This window comes from Pantherophis guttatus, chromosome 12 (genome assembly GCF_059756535.1).
Source record: "Pantherophis guttatus breed Tessera chromosome 12, ASM5975653v1, whole genome shotgun sequence".
NCBI lineage: Eukaryota > Metazoa > Chordata > Lepidosauria > Squamata > Colubridae > Pantherophis > Pantherophis guttatus.
In genome coordinates this window covers 4,281,811-4,300,819 of record NC_142074.1, presented here as the reverse complement: position 1 = coordinate 4,300,819, position 19,009 = coordinate 4,281,811, and the positions used below count along the sequence as shown (strand labels likewise).

Here is a 19,009-nt window from a genome sequence, read left to right as displayed (position 1 = left end):
ATTTCCTTTTCCTCCTGGTTTTCCAAGTAGGCTGTTGGTCTTCAGATCCAATGGTAAAGATGTCCCTCAAGTTTGCAAAGGAGAAGCTGTGGGTGGAACTCTCTGAATTCCAATAAACTCTCATTTCTTTAACAGGCAAAAGTGGTTTAGCCATGGCTTACTGAATCAGTTGGGTTCTCCATCCATGCTATGTACTAATTATTGATCACTAGGCTCATTCAGCATGGAAAGTCAAAGCTAAACACATCACTTTATGGCAATGTGTCGAATCAAGGTGGCCACATTCCCTTTCCAACATACCTGGGAGGTCCATTGACCTCAACAGACCTTTCCACATTTGGAGAAGATTCGCACCAGTTAGGGATAAAGTTAGTTTTTCTCACAAAAGTCATCATCCAGCCATTTAATTGAGTGCTTCGGAAGCTACTTGAAGGAGAGGAATCTCCAGATCTGAATATTGCAGAGCAAAAGAGGAAACAGCATGGAGAAATTACTGGAAGAATTGTTGCCAGGAAAAAATAAAACATTTTCTACCAGGAGATAGCACTGAGCTATTTGACGAGAATAAGTACCAAATAAGAGCAGGCAATTAACAATTTTGTTTCTTCATCAAGCTAAAGCATTTACATTTGTGATTTAGAGGAGGGGTCTCCAACCTTGGCAACTTTAAGCCTGGAGGACTTCAACTCCCAGAATTCCCTAGCCAGCTTTGCTTTGCTGGCTGGGGAATTCTGGGAGTTGAAGTCTTCCAGGCTTAAAGTTGCCAAGGTTGGAGACCCCTGATTTAGAGCAGTATTTCTCAACCTTAGCTGGGGAATTCTGGGAGCTGAAGTCCACATATCTTCAAGTAGCCAAAGTTGAGAAACACTGATTTAGAGAATTTGAAACTCAAGTTCGAACAAAATGACCTGCAGAGTTTAGAAATTGTGTCTGAAATCATATTCTGCCACCAGACTGATATTCAAAAAAATGGGACCTTAATTTCTTTGCATACTTCATCTTAAAATGAGTTTTTTTATTTTTATTTATTCCATAAACAATATAACAAAACTCAGCAAGTTAACAATATGACGTTTTCACCGTACAGAGTCAGTCACAAATATTTAAAACCTTTGCAACAAGAACAACAAAACCAAAAATATTACAAGAATAATTTACAGGAGGATCTATAAAACAGCAAAGCGCTCACAAATTTTTTTTTCCAGTTTCCTTTACACAATATCACTACACTCTTTCACAACATTTCTTTTTATTACAAAATTCCCAACAAAAGTTTAATTTTTTTCTTTGTATTTTGGTTTTTAAAACCAGAAACCTTTGAAGTATACATCCTTTTATTAGCACCTCGGTGGAGTGCCAAAAAGGGGAACCGCACACATACAAACACTTCACAGCACTTTCCTAAGAAAAATATACACTTACAAAATATTTTACAAATTGGCACACTTAAAAATATACAAGATTTTGTAGGCGTCTTAGAGTGATCCTTAAGAATTATACTTCAATTGACTCTACAGAATATATATAAAGCTTGTTCTAAAAGAAAAAAAGGAAAAATAAAAGGCAAATCATTCACAAATATGTTAAAATTGCAGTGTACACCATTAAACGGAAATTGGTATGTTACATTCATTCCAAGGGCCAAGTAGCTTCGCCTCAATGCTTGGGGGGAGGGGCGATCAAAGTTAGCACCGTAAAACAGTGGCAACCGGGGGTGTCCCCAAGGATGCGGCCAAGGAAGTCCAGATGGCAGCTGGGATCAAAGTGATGCACCTCAAACACAGGCAGAGCCCAGATGGCACCGTGGCGCCCGACATCTTGACTTTCTTGCCCACACCCTGCAGATCCCGCCTAAATTGCAACTCAGGAGAGAGGTGCCTCTAATTCTACGAAAGTGAAGCGAAGGAGCAGTACATTCAAAGCAATGGGGGCAGCGGGGCCCACCCTGAATTGCAGAAGGAGAGCAGGGGGTTCCCCTGCTTCCGAAGGGGACTCAGAACGAAAAAAGCAGCTGAATGGAGGCTTCGTTGCCTCCCTCACAGTTTCAAAATATACCCCCTTTTGTGCTTTTGAACAACCCTTTCTCCTTTCTCTACGTCAGGGGTCTCCAAACATGGCAACTTTAAGACTTGTATGTCTGTCTAGTCTAATGAAAAGAAGGACTAGGGGAGACAGGATAGCAGTGTTCCAATATTTGAGGGGCTCCTACAAAGCATCAAAAAGCAAGACAAGAAGCAATTGATGGGAACTAACCAAGTAGAGAAGCAACATGAAATTAAGGAGAAATTTCCTAACAGTGAGAACAATCAACCAGTGGAACGGCTTGCCTTCAGACATTGGCTGGTGGCTTTTTCAGAAGACACTGGACAGCCACTTGTCTGGAATAGTATAGGGTCTCCTGCTTGAGCAGAGGGTTGGACTAGAAGACCTCCAAGGTCCCTTCCAACTCTATTATTCTATGTTCTATGCCACTTGGGGACTTCAACTCCCAGAATTCTGGGAGTTGAAGTCCCCAAGTCTTAAAGTGGCCAAGTTTGAAGACCCCTGCTCTACATCTCAAAAGGCTCTTTTGTAACACCCCACCCAACTCTTCCAGTGTTTGCAGGCTCCATTTTCTTCCCATGCCAATCTCTCAGGCATCATCCCCTCGCAGTCCAGCCCCATTTCCCCCTTGGCCTCCCCCACCCTTCAAGGCCGAATCTCCAATGTCCGTAGGGTCCTTTGTTTACCTGAGAAACAGAATGTACACAGCCTTACTTCAGCTAAAGATGTCCCCCCTCCCCCCATTCACTTTAACCCATCTCCTTTGTGCGTTTATTTTTTTGAAAAAGAGAGCATGCACTGGAATCGGAGAAGCTGTCAGTCTCAGGTGCCAGATGGGAGCTGCTCCGTGCACCTTGCTATCTGATGGGATGGGGATGGGTTGCAAAGGAGGCCTTCTCCATCCTGGCATCCTTGAGAGCCACAGGGCTAGGAGTTCCCACAGCCCTTGGCCAACTTGAAGAGAACTTCCAATTTGGGAAGGCCATTTCTCTCAATAGGACTCAACGTTAAGACTGGGTCACCCCTTCCACCTGTCTGGGTTCAGACCTAATTTTAAAAGATGCCTTTAGATTTACCGCTGCAGCAAGAAGGGTGGGAAAGAAATGAACCTGGTGGGAAAAATACAGTTAGTCCTCAACTTACAACTGTTTAACAATTCCAAGTTATGACCACCTTGGAAAAAGTGACTCGTGACCTGCCCTCGAAGTTATGACTGTTGCGTAACCGTGACAGTCAGGAGATAGCAATTTGATCTGGCTGGCATTTACAGTCTTGTAGTCACATGATCACACTTGGGACCTTCCCAGCCAGCCTCTGACAAGCAGTTGGGGAAGCAGATCAAGGTAACAATCTGGTGATGTGATCCACTTAACGACTATGCAGCTCAGAATAACAAGAGTTGGAAGGGACCTTAAAGGTCTTCTAGTCCAACCTCCTGCTCAAGCAGGAAACCCTACACCGTTCCAGACAAATGGTTGGGGTAAAAATGGTCATAAAATCAAGTTGGACGGATATTGTGGCTCTCTTAATGACTACATTGCTTTGTGTCTGAAATTCCAGTCCCGATTGTTGTTGTAACTTGAGGACTACTTGTAGAACTGCCTTTTTAAAAAAAGGAAATACAAGAAAAGGGAAAGCAGTTTTTGAAAAAGCATGCCTTACGATGCAAATTAATTCCAGTTTTATTATTCCAGTTTTATTCCAGTTCCCTTAGCAGAGGTAAATCTGGGACAAGACATGTGCATTGGTAGATCATTCCCCCTCCCCCAAATATCTTTTAACTTTTATGGAGCGTTTGGGGCTTCCTCTGGCTTGGGAATCCGTGTTCGCAGCAGTCCTCTTTCCACTTGAGCAAAGGACGGGAACCTTAAGGCAGCCTTTCTCACCACAGCCCAGATGTGATGAATTACAACTTCCCAAATCCCCAGAGGGTAACAATGGAGGAGAGGCCACAGGCAGCATAGCCTCTCTAGAATATTGTTTTAAACTGGGAGTCTGCACAGAGTATGGTCAAAAAAATCAAGATGGCAGCCTGCAGCTCTTTTCAAATGATGCATCACATAAACAATAGACACGGCTGCCCCTGTTGCTGACATGCATGGGGAAAAAAGCTTCTTCTGGCTATGTTGTGTTTTGCCCTGATTCTTAAGCATCAAGCAACAGTTGTGAAGGGTGTGCATATGTGCGTGCATGTGTGCATGTGTGCCTACCGGCTGTTATCTCACTGCTCTCCCTTCCGAAAGATAACCAGATTCCCATGTGGAAAGTGACAGATAGAAAAAGGATGCCCTAATTTAGACACAGGAGCATCGGTCAAAACTGAGGTGCTCAGTTTTGCTCATCAGATGCTCAGATGTTTGCCTCAACCTGCAATATGATATTTAAATATTAAATCTAAGATCGCAAGAAATGGTCGTGTGTTCCAGTCCACAGTTTAGAAGACAACCCCTTGTCATACAGCGACAGGCAATGAAAAAGAAGGATCCTTGGTTCATTTCCTGCTTTTTGGCACAGACGGGTGGAGAGGAAAATAGGTTCTCATTTCTTGGAAAATCTGCTGGGAAACAACATTGAGCCCTGAGAAAAATGAACCCCTTTCTCCAACAATCCTGAAAAGCTTTTCAAAAGGATGCTCTGCCTTCGAATCTTCATGGAAGGAGTAAAATCCACACATCTTACAGTTGCTGAGGTTGAGAAAGGCTGCTTGAGACCTCCGCAAAAGAGGTGCCTTAAAATTCCTGAAGTGCCTCCCTCCCAGGCTGGCTCGGCTGCAGCCCCTTTGAGGATGGGGGTCCCTGATTCATATCTGCTCTATGATCTTGCTGTGGCTGCCCCGTCCTCCTCTGAAGGGCTGCCAGTCTAGCATCCTCTGCCTTTCTTCCTGTCATTGCTAAATGACCTGAAAAGATTAAAAATAGAGATTGATAGCTGGATGCTACTGACAAAACAGTTGCAAGCAAGAGAAAGGGGTCAGAGAACAGGGGAGGAGTTCAAATTCAGGAGGAAACGTGGCTGTGCAAGATGTGGAAATACGTTTGAAAAAGAAGAAATGTGGAGAAAGTCCAAGACTGAGACCCTATTTACACGGCTTTTAATCAATTTCTGATAAAAAGGCATACCCAACCTGGAACTAAGGAGAAATTTCCTAACAGTGAGAACAGGTAACCAGTGGAACAGTTTGCCTCTGGAAGTTGTGGGTGCTCCATCACTGGAGGCTTTCAAGAAGAGACTGGACAGCCATTGGTCTGGAATGGTCTAGGGTCTCCTGCTCGAGCAAAGGGTTGGATTACAAGTCCTCCAAGGTCCTTTTCCGCCTTGTTATTCTATGTTCCAATGCACATCTCAAACACAGCTGTGACATTTTTGGCCAAAGCATAAAGAGAAAGGACTTGTGAGAATGCCAAGGAGCTGAGGTAGCAGAAAGATCCAACCCCAACAGAATAAGTTGGCACAAAACACACTGGCTTCCCTAGGAATTCTGAGCTCTCTCTGTGTGCAAGTGTGAGAATAAGTGTCAGAGTGAAAGGGAGGGAGGGAGATTGATCAGTGTAATGGATGAATGGAATTTGATAAAAAAAAAAAACCACCCAAAAATATGAGAAACGGCATTTGGAAAGCACAGCACTTAGCGGTGAACTGTAACAGGGAGCAGGTTGAGATTAAGGATGCCCACAGCTTGGGGGGGGTTGACTAAGAAAAAAAAAAAAGGACAGAGAGCTAATTGCAGGCCAGCCTTGCAAGGCTGAACACACGGAGAAAGGTCTAGATCAGTGTTTTTCAAACTGGCCACTTTAAGCTGTATGGACTTCATTTCCCAAAATTCCCCAGCCAGCTTTTTTAAAAAAAATCCTTTGATTGTTTCTGAAACAATAAAAAAGAAAAGAATAAAATACAAAGCTAAAAATACATGTATTATCAAAGACAAAAAGTAAGAAGTGCATTTATAAAAATAAATTGAAATAAAGTACAACAAAGAAAAAAAAGTATTAGATTTTTACACATCTTAAAGTGGCCAAGTTTGCAAAACACTTATTTAGATAGAGAAAGATGGAAGTCAAATTTATTTTATGGATACATTTACTAAATAAATGTATTTAGCTTATCAGCTAGGGATTCAACAGGCAGAAAAAAATGCGAATTGAAAGTACTGCAAATCCTTTAGCTGATAATTCGGGATTTGGACCCCTCTTTTTAGAGGATTTCATGTGGAAATAAAGTCGTACCTCTTGACTGCATCTGGGGAAAACCAATGTGAATGCTACCTACTTGGAAGTGGGCGGGGAGCCTTAGCTTCAAGGAAACCTCTTTCATAACAGAGAAAAAAGACAGGGATGGTATAAGGATTCCTGTGTTGGGCAGGGGTTGGCTAGAATACCTCCAAGATTCTACTATTCTATTCCAATTGCATATCCCCTGCTTATTTTCTATTTGCATAGAACTTCCACACAGGAGGGCCGATGGATCACCAACCCATCTATTTTACAATGGTTTGGTCTGTGGCACACGTGGCTCCCAGGTGTTTTGGTTTGGTCTTCCTTGCACGGACATTCCACCATGTTTCCTATCAGCAGGACCATAATCATCGAAAGCATTTTTTAAAGGACCCACGTAGATGCCAATTGCCCTGTGGGTATCTTGACCTCCAGACCTCTCACTGGGCTCTTGAACGTTTGCATGTGTTCTTGACATGGCATATTTTGACTCATTGCCGTCTTTGCTAAGCACAAAGGGGCAAGGCTACATATTTTGAGTCCTCTTGCCGTAAGCCAATGTTTTTCAATCTCAGCGCCTGCTGCATAGTTGGGGAATTCTGGGAGCTGAAATCCACCCAGCTTAAAGGTGATGAAGTTGAGGAACTCTGCCCAGGATGTCCAACAGATCTGCCCCTGGCTCAGTCCAGCAGTGGTGATAGACTGGTGGGTGTAAGCGGAGGGGGATGAGCCCTGGCACGTGACAGCAATTCCCTGTCCACTTTGCTGATACTGAGAGAGTGGAGAATGGCCCCATTTGTTCAGGATGCTGCTCTAGATATTTGCAACAATGAATGACCTACATCTGTTGATGGTGAAGAAGACCCATTGAATGGGGAGAAGTTAAAGAAAGCAAAAGAAATCCCGCCTTGGCATCCCAAGTAGAATACTATGGTGTGCAACAAGGCAAGGCAATCACATGAGTGCAATGCTGCCTGGTGCCTCACCCGTCTTTATTCCCAAAAGATGTCCTGGTGCACACCTTTCTTTGGTGAAAAGAGATGAAGGTCCTATTAAGGAGGATGATGCCCTCCTCCAGAAGATGGCTGCGATGGGGATATTGTTTGTATTCCCAGAAGGAGGGCAAGTAAATTTGATGGGGCAAGAAGTTTGCTTTAGTGTGGCAAGATTCTGTCTACAGGTGAGGAACAATAAAAAAAAATCTTCTTAGAAGAATCACAGTGTTGTCTGTGTTGGTCTTTGAAGCTTGACAATGGTGAGGGATCCTGTCTCTACTCCCTGCAGTGCTTAGGCTGATGACCTCCAGGTGAGAGTCCTTCCAAAGTTCAGCCCATGTGTGCTGGTATGGAATGGACCAGCCCTCTCTGTTCATCCTTAAGCATAGTCTCCTTGTGAAATTAGAGCTTTCTTCTTCTAGTTCCCAGGACAGTATGGACAATGACATGGAATCAGCAAATAGAAGGTGAGTCCTTCTTACCTTGACCAATCAACCAGTGCAACCATTGCCCTAAAATGCCTTGGATATCAACTCCTCTAGTCCTGAGCCATCAAGGGTGATGACTCAGGATTAGGGGAACTGAAGTCTAACCCAATTGGAGGGCTTTAGCACACAGTATTGTTTCCAGAGATACAGGCATTAGGAACACTATTTTTTATGTAAACTTGGGGGCTTGGACAAGCCTACTACACCCATCTTCTCTCAGAGGGTTCCTGTAAGGGGAATGGCTTTCTCTTACATAGTCTGGAATTTTTTTTAGGCATCTGCTTTCTCTTCTTTTACTGAAGTGGAAGGAGGGGAGCCAAACACATTTCGGTATCTCAGAACTAAAACCCCGAATCCTGAAAGAAAAGTAAGCTGGCCCGGGGGCTGCTGTAATCACTCCATCAATTGCTCATCAGCCTTTTCCCTAAGACTCTTTTTCAGTGCATCAATTCACTCCCTTCTCCTCTACAAGAAGTCCCCCCCACCCCCACCCCATCAAGTTTCACCATAGATCAAGAGCAAAAACACAGGCTCAGGTACGCAATAAACGTTAAGACATTTTTTTCCTTCGAGGGAGATCTGGGGCAGGGAATACGGTTCGAAATAAGATCTTTGGGGGAATAGTATTTCCTTAAGTAGCCAGCACTTATTCCTCTCAGAGGGGTGCGTGTGCGTGTGTAGGGGGAAAACGCTCCATTTTTAAACATTCTGAATCTGGACCCTCAATCACAAGAAGGTCAACTTTCTTTGAGGTGTGTAAATCAGACTCCCTGAGGGGTGAGGGGTGTTTGGAAAGCCAAGATGGTAGCCATGATGGCTGGACTGAAGCCCCCACAGGCTTTGTAGTTGCATGTGGTGGCAACTGCCATCTTGATTCTTCCCTCCCCCCATCTGTGCCCCTCTGGAAGTGTGGACTGCATTCCCGGACATTCACAGTTAGGGATGATGGGAAGTTGATTCCACGTTCCCTGGCAGGTGAGAGGGCTGACATTACATCTGGAATCGCATTAACAATTACATTTGATTCAATTTTTTTTTTTTTTTTACAAACCTTCAAATAATATTGTCATTGCAAAGGTTAAAACATTTAGAAAACATCATATTTTTGAGTCAGCGAGTTTTTCCTGCGACAAGGAGCATAAAAATGGTTACAAAAAAGCTCAAAATGAAATTATCAATATAGTGTCTATGAAATGCATCGCTCTGGTTTTTTTTTTTTTCAGACGGCTTTTTTTTTTCCTAAAATTCCCAGGTTTGTATTACAAAATATAGAAAACGGATACAAAGTGCCAACAATACAACTTTGCTTTTGAAATTATCTTCCGCTGGGAGGCTTGGCTCAAAACAAAACAGGTGATAGAAAAACAGCTGCTTTTAAAACCACTAAATGCAATCGCTTGAATTTCCAATACTGTTACTTTGAGTGATTAATATTATAATTATTTTTTTTTACTACCTTGTTTTCTATTTGTATATATATCTGTATTCGTTCAGATTTTGGAGAGGGCCCAGCTATCCCTATTTTTTTAAAGCCTCTCCCACCTTCTCCCCACCTCCTTTAGAGTTGCAAGCTACAGGAAAACAGCCATTCAATGAGGTAAGTCAATTTGGCACAGAGAAGAACTCAGGTAGGTCCGTAAAACATTCAGTACCTCAGGAGCAAACAGATCCTCAACTTTTGGGTGGCGGCGGCTGCCTAAGAGAGTTGGCCAATTGTTTCACCGGAATGTTTATCGTCAAATTAAAAAAAAAAAGAAATCAAGAAAGAAAAAGCACCACCAAACATTCACAACCCAGAAGAGATGTAAAAGTATGTACAGTACAACACTTGGAGTTTGGCACAATTTGTGGTGTTGGTCAGAGGGCAGCGATTATCGTACAAGAAGAGGCCTTTGGAAAAGGGGAAGGAGATTGGCTTCCAAAGCTCTCACCACTTCTAACTTTCCATTTCAGCACTTTAAACACTTGGACATATGACAAGGCATTGCATTTTTTCCTCTTTTTGAGCAAAAGAAAGACATGGGGTAAACAAAGGGGAATTAAAAAAAAAAAGGGGGCAGGGGAAGGGTTGGGAAACCAAGCAAACTCCAAACTTCTTCCTAGAAAAAGACAGCAGCTCTTCTCCAAACACAGGTAAACCCCCAAATGCTGTTTCTGCCTTAAGAAGAATGTAGTCTGTATCCCTGCAGAAAAACCAAAGATTTGATATGCCATCTTAACTTGTGGAATCATATGGGGGGTGGGGGGGGGGTGTTTGAAAGACGGAGCTCTGGGGTGTAGGGAGAAAGGTATCATCAGGAATCAAAACACGTGGAATCATCTCTTAGCACTCAACTAGGGATGAAACTGTGACTTCTGCAAATGTAAAAAGACCCTTTAAAAATCTCAGCTTCGGGGACGCAGCTCTTTTTTGGGTGTGTTTTGTTTTTTTTTTTACAAAAAGTCTCCCCCCCCTTCCCCGGGAGTCTTCCCCCCCTCCCTTCCTCTCTTTTCCAAACCATTAAAAAAAGAGCACAGAATTAACCCTTTAAAATAAATAAAGGAATTCAAATCAGAAGAAGCCAAACAGCAAGAAAAAAAGGGAACAGCTTTGTTAGTCGGTGTTCAACCCCCCCGGCCCCAGCCAAGCCAGAAAAAAAAGTCATTCTTTTTGAAGTAGCTTGCAAGAAATAAGTGTTTTCATGCACGTTGAGAACGAAACCAAGAACAACAACGACAACGGAAAAAAGACCTGTAAAAGGGAAATGTCTCTTTCATGCAATTCTGGTTTCCCAAGTAGGAAAATATGAGCAGGGATGGGCTTAGCAGGGAGCAAGGAAGTTAGGGTGCATTCCAGCCAGCTTGGTGTGGTATTACCTCAGTTTTTCAAAGGAAACTACTGTGGTTGGGCCTTTGTGGCCCTGCTCTCTCTCTGCCCGCTTGACTTTGCAGTTCTCGTCACGCAGGGACTTTGACGTGGATTTGTGTCGGTAGAGCTTTTTATGGGTAGGTTCATTTTTGGCTAAAGTGCTCAGGTTACTATAGCTTTTATCAAAAAAAGGAGAATGAATGTCTGTGGCGTAGCCGGCCGATGAACTGGAACGTCCCGGATCGCCCGGAGCAGCTCGGCTGCCGGTTTTACTCAAGCCCTTGTTCCCCGATTTGTGGTTGCGTCCCGCTCCCGAAGAGCTGCCGTTGACCTTCTTCTTGGACTCGGGAGACGTGCCAGCCAGGATCTTAAGAGTTTTCAGTTTCAGACTGTTTGATTCGGGCGATCGGAAGAGATCAGAGACATCGCTGTGGCCGACAGGCCCCCACAAGGGCTCGATGGAGGCCATCATAAATCTCTGAACATCTGCCATGCCAGATGCAATGTTTGACAAAATGTTGGACGGCTCCTCAAATTCTCTTTGATCATCATCAAGAAGGCTGTTGGCACTTCCTATGCTGGTTTCGGACCAGCCACCGCTGCTGTCCTTCCCCAGCGGCCATTCCCCGGACAGGCCGTTGGCCTTCCCTATCCGGAGGGCGTTTGGGCTGCCCTGCTGGATGGACTCGATTAACGTTTTTGACGAGGAGTGTGAACTGTTCAAGAGACCAGCTACTCTATCGCCCAGGGCGAGGGTCTTTTCTCCATTAACCCCTGCCCCGTTTTTCCCTTTCCTTGAAGTTTTGGGAGACTGCCTGGAATTTCTGCTGGGGGCCTTTTCAGAGCCTTTGTTGGCTTTGGGGGATTTTTTCCGAACATTTTTCTGGGTTGGGCTTTGGTTGGCACCCAAATTTTTATTACTTGAACTTCTCCTCTTGGATTTTGTCGCTTTGCTATTGGTGCTAACTTGGGCAGATGGCTCATTAAAAGTTGACAAGGATGGGTTTTTTTCGAGGAGGCTGACAGAATCCTCATCGGTGAACATATGGAACTGAAACTGATGATTATTTAAAGTGAATCCATTATCCGCCTGGTCTGGAGCTTGAAGAACACCACAGCTCCAGTTCACCTTCTCGGTGTTGCTTAACCCCACTTGGGAGCCGTCCGGGAAACACTTCATATTCCCCAGGGTTTTAGTTTCTGGCCCGGCAATTTGTGGGGAAAGGTTGGGGGTATCCGGAGGAGACATTTCCGAAAGGGACGACTGGCGGAACTTGTCGGGGGTGAAGTTAGAAATATCTAGAAGATCGGTGGACTCCTTCAAGGGCGTTATTTCATCGATGCTTTGCTGAATCACCAGTTTGGGGCTGCAGTGGGCTAAGAAGTCATCAGCAATTTCATCATCTCCATCCTTCTCGCAAGACTTTAAACTCAAGGAGCTGTAGTTGCTAGAGGCGGCGGAAAGGGAGCCCACCGAATCGAAGCTCACAAGTCTCCCGTCATCGGTGCTGAGCGTGCCCCTCTGGAAGGGGAAATTCCCCTCTCGGTTACCGAAGGGACAAGACTGGTAGGAGTCATCTGACTGCAACTGCTGGCCCTCCAGGAGGAATTTTTTTTGGTATAATAACTTGCTGTTGCTCAGATGGACCTGGGTGTATCCCGAGGCTGGCAGGCCATCCGACCCTGCACAGTTCCCAAACTCTACGGCCGAAAGCAGGGAGGCATCTGGGAGCTGCCCAGCAAAGCCTTGACTGCTCGGGCTGCCTGCCTTGCCAGCTGGCCAAACACTTTGGAAGTTGCTGGGCTCGATCTCCAGGGGACTCGGGGACTGCTGTAACTCTGATTCGGACGGTGGGGACAAAATGCAGCTCTGGGCAGGCTGCAGGGCACAGAAGGCCTTCTCTGCTTGAACGAGGCTGGGGAGGGTTTCCTGCTGCTGCTGCTGCGGCTGCTCCGAGGAGGCAGGACTGAAGTACGCAATCCCAGTGCTGTGGGACAAGTCGGAGGCATCCAGTAACGTCTGCAGGTACCCGCCAGGGATGAGGGGCACGTTTGCTGCCAGATTAGCAGATGCGGCTGGCTTGTCTGAAGTGCAGGTGGTGGGTAGGAAGGAAAGGGCATTTTTTGCCAGTTTGTCCTCCTGGCTCTCTGAGAGAGGAGAGCCATCTGCAGCACAAGGCGCACTTTTGTCCTTTAACCCCGTGGCCGACTCTGGGCTCTCCAAGGCTGCCGAAACCTCAGCCAGAGCGGTGGCAGCTTTGAGTCGCTTGCATTTCAACCTGGCCTCACTTTTGAATTTGATCCTGCGCAAGACTTTTCTCTCGGGCCCTTTGAATTCCCTCTCCTGGGCTTTGCCTCGAGGGAGGGCCAGGCCAGCGATGTCACTCAAATGGAGGCCATTGACGCAGCTGGGGGACGCGATGGCCATGGCCCGGATCCCCTTCAGGCCCCCTTCCTCGTCTGTGATCCTGCAACAGAGCTGCTTGGATTCTGATGAGCAAGAGCTGCCTTTGCCCACGGGCTGCTCGATGGCCTTGATCCTCTGGATCCGGTGCCGGTGGGCTATCTTGCCCTTGCGCTTGCGTGGGTGGGACAGGAAGGCCACCTCGGAGCCGTTGAGATAGAAACTCTGCTTCTGGTAGAGGGCAGATTTGAGGAAGTTGAGCCGGGTCTGCCACCTCTCCTGCCAAAACGACTTCAGGGGGGCCAACCTGGCATATTTGCTCAACAACTCCTCGCTCAAGGTCACCGTCATCTCGCCGGGGTCGACTTTGCCAAGCTTGATTAACATGTGCTTCTCTCCTTTGAACCGGTTGATGATGATGTACTTGATGATGACAGGGGGCTCCTTGCGAGAAACTTTCCGCCTCTTCTTGGGACACCAGTCATCGTCGTCTTCTTCCTTGGGACCGTCTGGGATCCACTCCTTCTTGTCCACGATCTTCTCGCTCTCGATGGAATCCACGTCATAAAGGTAGTCTTCGCTATATCGCACTTTCCTTTTGGCTCGCAGGCCGTAATTCTGTTGGATGAAGGAATTGGAGTGGTCCCGGGGTAGATACTTGTTGCAGTCCTTCAGGTCTTGAAGCACATCAAAAGATGATTCGGTGCAGGTGCTGTCATCGCTGGACTCCCCTGAGTCCTCTGTGGAGTTCACCAGTTCCAAGAAGTGATTTCTTTTGGGACTGATGTACTGTACAAGTTCTGTACTGGTGCAAGATTTGTTTAAGGCAACTTTCTCACTTTCACCTCCCTCTTCGTCTTCCTCCTCCTCTTCCTCCTCTTCCTCCTCCTCCTCCTGATGTCCATCCCCCTCCTCTTCCCCCCAGATGATGGTCTCCTCAGATTTGAATTGGGAAGGATCAGTTGCCCCTCGGGGTCCCCTCTTCAGAGCAGTCCTACTGTCCCTTTTTGGACACCCGCTAAACACGCTGGGGAAGAAGTTAAACTGGGTGTCCTCTTGCAGGCCCCCCGTTTTCTCCTTCACATTGTCCTGGAAGGATTCGTAACGAATCTTTAAAGAGCAGACATCACTTCCCAAGGTTGAATCATCATCATCAAACATGTAATTATCCACATCCTCCTCGGAAAACAGATTTACAGAGAGCTCATTTTTGGAGCAAAGGTCAAGGAGCTCGATTTTGCTTTCACTGATGAAAGATTCAAAATAACCCCATTCCTGGTTGGGGTTGGTTAGTAAAGGTTCCTCCCCATTGCACTTGTCCAAAAGTAATCCCTCGTAATAGTTTTTCTGAGTCGGATCCTCCGAGTCACTGTCGGATTTCTCTGCCTCCCGTTTGTCGGCTGCTCTCGATTTATGCACGGGGAAGCTTAAAAGCTGGTCAGAAAGAAGCTGGTCCCCGTATCGCATGGTCTCTCCCGTGCTCATGCAGTGGATCCCAATGTCAGAGACCGAACAGGTGTCGTAATCCCTATTTATGTCGCCCACTTTCAGGCTTATGCCGGGTTCTGGATCCAGGCTGTCCTTCGACTCAATAAAGCAACCCAGGCAAGTCCGACTCGGCTGCATCAGGCAGTCGCCAGTGAAGGCAGACATGCTTCCGGGCTCCATCATGGTGAAGGGGGCCTTCTCACAGTCTCCCGGCAGGGACCAGGCGCTCATGCCCTTCGTGACGCATGAGGTGAGGGAAATGGCATGGACGGAGGAGGAGTCATCGGAAATGTGGTCGGGGACATCAGCCAGTCTCAGGGGGGAAGGAGGGCTCAGCCAACAGGCCTTCTTGGAAGTCGGAGCTGGCTGGGATCGGCTTTCTTTCTGAGCTGCTCCTGTGGACGTCACGGCCAGAAAGGGGGCTGCAGCGTCCGCTGCCCCATGGAGGGGTTTGTCGTCACCATCCAGATTGCTCGATTCTGAAAGAAGAGCCAAGATAGAGAGTGAGAGAGAGAGAGAGAGAGGGAGGGAGGGAGAGAGAGAGAGAGGGAGGAAGGGAGGGAGAGGGAGAGAGAGAGAGGGAGGGAGGGAGAGAGAGAGAGAGAGGGAGGGAGGGAGGGAGAGAAGGAGGGAGGGCGAGGGAGGGAGGGAGGGAGAGAGAGAGAGAGAGAGAGAGAGAGAGAGAGAAAGAGAGGGTTAGTAAGAATGCCATTCTGGATCTTTCCATTTTTGATGGAAGATGGAGCCACAGAGGAAGGTGAACAGTATGAATTAGTTTGATTGACTTGATGCATTATTAAATTCACTTTAAAAAAATAACTCTCAGAAATTCTGGGCCAGCAGTTATAAAAAGTATCACTGCTTTCGGTTTCTTGTTTACCTTTGTAAGATAGTTTGAATTAATATTCTCATGTCAAGTTGAGCTCAGATGAGGTCACTGTACAGAGAATTTTTAATAATAACAATTCTATTGTTTTCAAATTTAATTTCCATGTACATGAATATTATTATTATTATCCCCTAATGCATGTTGATCAGGCTCTGCAGAAAAAGTTGAAGAGGCCAAAAATGTTTACATTTTTGTAAAAGCAGAGGCACTTCTAATTCATTTTTTTCTTACTCAGCCTAAGATGCTCATGATCAGATTTTGCCGAAATGGCACAGAGAGTTTGATCTGAAAATGTACAATGATATTGTAGATTGGAAAATTGTATTTTTTTATGTAGATAAACTATATTTTTATAACCATAAATAAAATATAATCCAAGAACTAATGGGGGTGTGTGTGTCAAAAAATCAAGGCACATGATTTGTGAACATATATAATGCAGCAGGATCCAATTTGGGTTGGTCACTGGGACCAGAGGTTTAGTCTTCTGAACTTCAAGATTTGTGCTGGAGCCCATCCTCAGGGAACTTCTCCTCTGCTGGAATGTGTGCTTTGGGCTATTCTATGGTTAGTATTTATGTGGTGCTTATTGTGTGGGGGTTTTTAGTTGTTGATTGGAGTCTTGTTGGCTGGCTATTAAATTGTTGGCTGTTGTTTCCTTGTGCTGTCAAGCCCTCAGCCTCCTAAATACTTGATAAGCTGGTGGTAAATCAGCACTCCTGTTGACTGACGAAGGCCCCATTTTCCAGACTTCAATCACTTCCCTTCCTATTTTTGTGCCTGCTTGTCCAACAATCTTCGTAGCAGCAAAATTGAATGTATGTCCTTGTTTATTACAATGCGAGGCTACCAATGAATTTGGTCCCCTCATCAGTCAACAGGAGTCCTGATTTACCACTCTAGTCCTGGTGACTGACCCAGATTGGATTCTGCAACATTATCTTGGGACGAAGGTATATTCACCTTCATTCGTGATATATAAAGAAGGGGCAGGTTTTGTGCAGTCATGGACAACATCTTGACTATTTTGATCTTCCTTCCCTGGGATCTCCAGCACTCATCACTTATAAATTGGCTTGGAGGAGAAGTGCAAAGCTATCCAAAACTAGTTATTTTCCTTTTGAAATCAATGCTATCATGGAGGAAATGGAAGATACCAATGACGCCAGCTAGTCAAGGCACATCAGCAAGAAAAGTGAGGAAAATTCACTACAAGCCCTACTTCTTGAGCCAAAATTAATCCCACCAAATCACTGGCCTCAGCTAAATAACATAAAAGGAAACAAATCTGAGAGGGGGATTAATGTTTCCTATTAACAAGTTTGGACAACATATCCAGAATGTAGAAATCACATGTTCTTTTTTGTAAAGTAGCCAATTAGGAATATGAATATAGGAATGGGAATATACTTTATTGGCCAAGTGTGACACAAAGAATTAGCTTTCAATTGCTTTGCATTTAAATCCTGCCAGTTATGAAAATGTAGATATAAGGGACAACCCCCAAACCTTTATGGGGCCTGAGGGGTCCTTGGTGCTCTCTGAGCTTTATGGAGCCTATTAAACTGCCACTGCTAAGAGGAAGTCTTGAGGAAGGGAAAAGATATCCCTCCATTGTAATATGGGGGAAATAATGTTCACCTCCGGGACTATCTTAGTCATCTCGTAACAAGTATCGCTTCTGCAATTTTAGATAATGACGGTCATCATTGTCATTTGAAATCTCATGAGATTCCAAAATCTTAATCAGTGTTTGTCAATTTTAGTATTATTGAATGAGAGGATTTCAGCTCCCAGGATCCCCCAGTCAGCCTGCTTTAAAACCTGTGGACTTAAACTCATCATGCTGGCTGGGGAATTCTGGGAGTTGAAGCCCACCTCTCTTAAAGTCTCCAAGGTTGAGAAACACGGTTTTACATGATTTCAATTCTGATGTGTGAGTTCGAATTTCTCACTGAAATTGCCCAGGATTTGGATGATTTTGCAAGTTTCTGGCTTCTTTGAAAATATATCAATTTATATCAATTTTTACTAATTAGGGGCTTCTGATGAAGTCAGTTAGGATGCTGGTGTTTGCCATTGCCAAATTATGTTAGAAGTGTTGCAGGATGACAGAAGGCACGTGAAGAATTTTGGACTCTCAGAAATATTAAATCGCTAAAAAAGAAACTTCTGAATTCTTATCCTTATCCCAACCAACAATCTTTGGAAATGGCAGAAAAACCCTGCCCCATTTAGGATTGGTCTTTGGGCACAGAAAGCAGAGGAAGGAGTTGGCAGATCCCTTGCTACAATCAGATTCCTATCCTTACCATCCTCTTTCACCCCATTAATCAAGATTGTTTCTTGGTCTTCCGAGGCACATTCCTTATCTTGTTGGTCATCCATCAAGTTGTTCACTCCATGCTCTGCTCAACTGGCCACTCTGCACATTTGTAAAAACATAATTGCAGACATTAGAATCCCTCAAATTAACCGACAGTCCTGTGGGGGAAAGGAAATACACAGTTCAGGTAGAGCAGAGAAACAAAAAAGGACCACAACTGGCCAGTCTTGACATGGACTGGGTCTTCTCATCAAGTCAAAAGCAAAGAGCACTTCCACTGTACAAAGAACCTGAACAGATCCTTTTGAAGGACACTTAATTCTGCCTAGTGCGCTAAGGTCTTTTCCAGCAGGAATTTCCAACAATCCACCGTTTCACCAGAACACACAGATTGGGCTTCACAAGAGTGATCTTGAAATTGTGAACTGCCCTCCTGTTGCCCTGCCTTGACCCACCTCCAAAACCCTGGAGAGCAACTTCATCAAGATGTTCTATAATCAAATTTGCAATCAGCATACGGCTATGACTCAATGCTAAAAATAGTCTCCCTGCATACTAATTTAGTTATCTTGACTTTGAATCGTCTCTTCATTTTTGTGGAAGTACAGTAATGAAGTCACAGGAATATATGGTTTGTTTGTTTTTAAGTGTCCTCTAGGTACAGTACAGAACATAGATCAGCTGGGTAAGTTTATATAACATTCACAGCCTGTGCTGGGTTTGCACACCATTATGGTTTTGTCTAAACCCAGTTCGAGTGACCTAATTTGTATTTGGGGTCCTTCACATCAGGCTACAATTAATATGAAGCCATGGTTGTGATAGGAGAGCCAAAAACTAGCTTGCAGGTCATCCCTAAACTCACACGTTCCTTCTTCTCTGACCTGCCTTTCTTTTTGTGTTCCTACATATAAGCTCACTTCTTGGTACGTGTCATACACTTTCACTGCAAGCCATCATTTGCTCTTGAATTGGAATCTGTAGTTTTGAATGCTGGATTGAAATTGGTTTGGTTTGTAGCAACTACATGTGGCCAATTGTAGAGGTCTAAAAGAAGGAATACAAAAGCCATTTGTTCCAAACTCAGCCCAAAAGGGACCAGATGCCAAGTGTCTGAATTTTGATCACATGATCATGGGGATGATACAACTGTAACTGTGAAAAACCATCATAAATCATTTTTTTCAGTGCCATTGTAAATTTGAACGGTCACTAAATGAATTGATGTAAGTCAAGGACTACCTGTACATGTTACACAAATATATACAATTTATATATTGCCTCTAGTTCTGGCAATATAATATAATGTAATATAAT

At 44.8% G+C, this 19,009-nt stretch overlaps 1 protein-coding gene across 2 annotated transcripts in view; it reads right to left on the bottom strand.

Moving 5' to 3' along the window:
* Positions 1–994: 994 nt before the first annotated feature.
* Positions 995–19,009, bottom strand: part of NEXMIF (neurite extension and migration factor) — a 412,598-nt gene continuing 394,583 nt past the window's right edge. For both annotated transcript variants that reach the window (XM_060692038.2, XM_034435116.3), the window contains exons 4-5: positions 17,679–17,791; positions 995–14,956 (exon numbers count right to left, since the gene is read on the bottom strand). In XM_060692038.2, the coding sequence (XP_060548021.2) occupies positions 10,590–14,956; positions 17,679–17,754 (4,443 nt within the window). In that variant the 5' untranslated portion in view covers positions 17,755–17,791 and the 3' untranslated portion in view covers positions 995–10,589. The remainder of the gene's footprint in view (positions 14,957–17,678; positions 17,792–19,009) is intronic.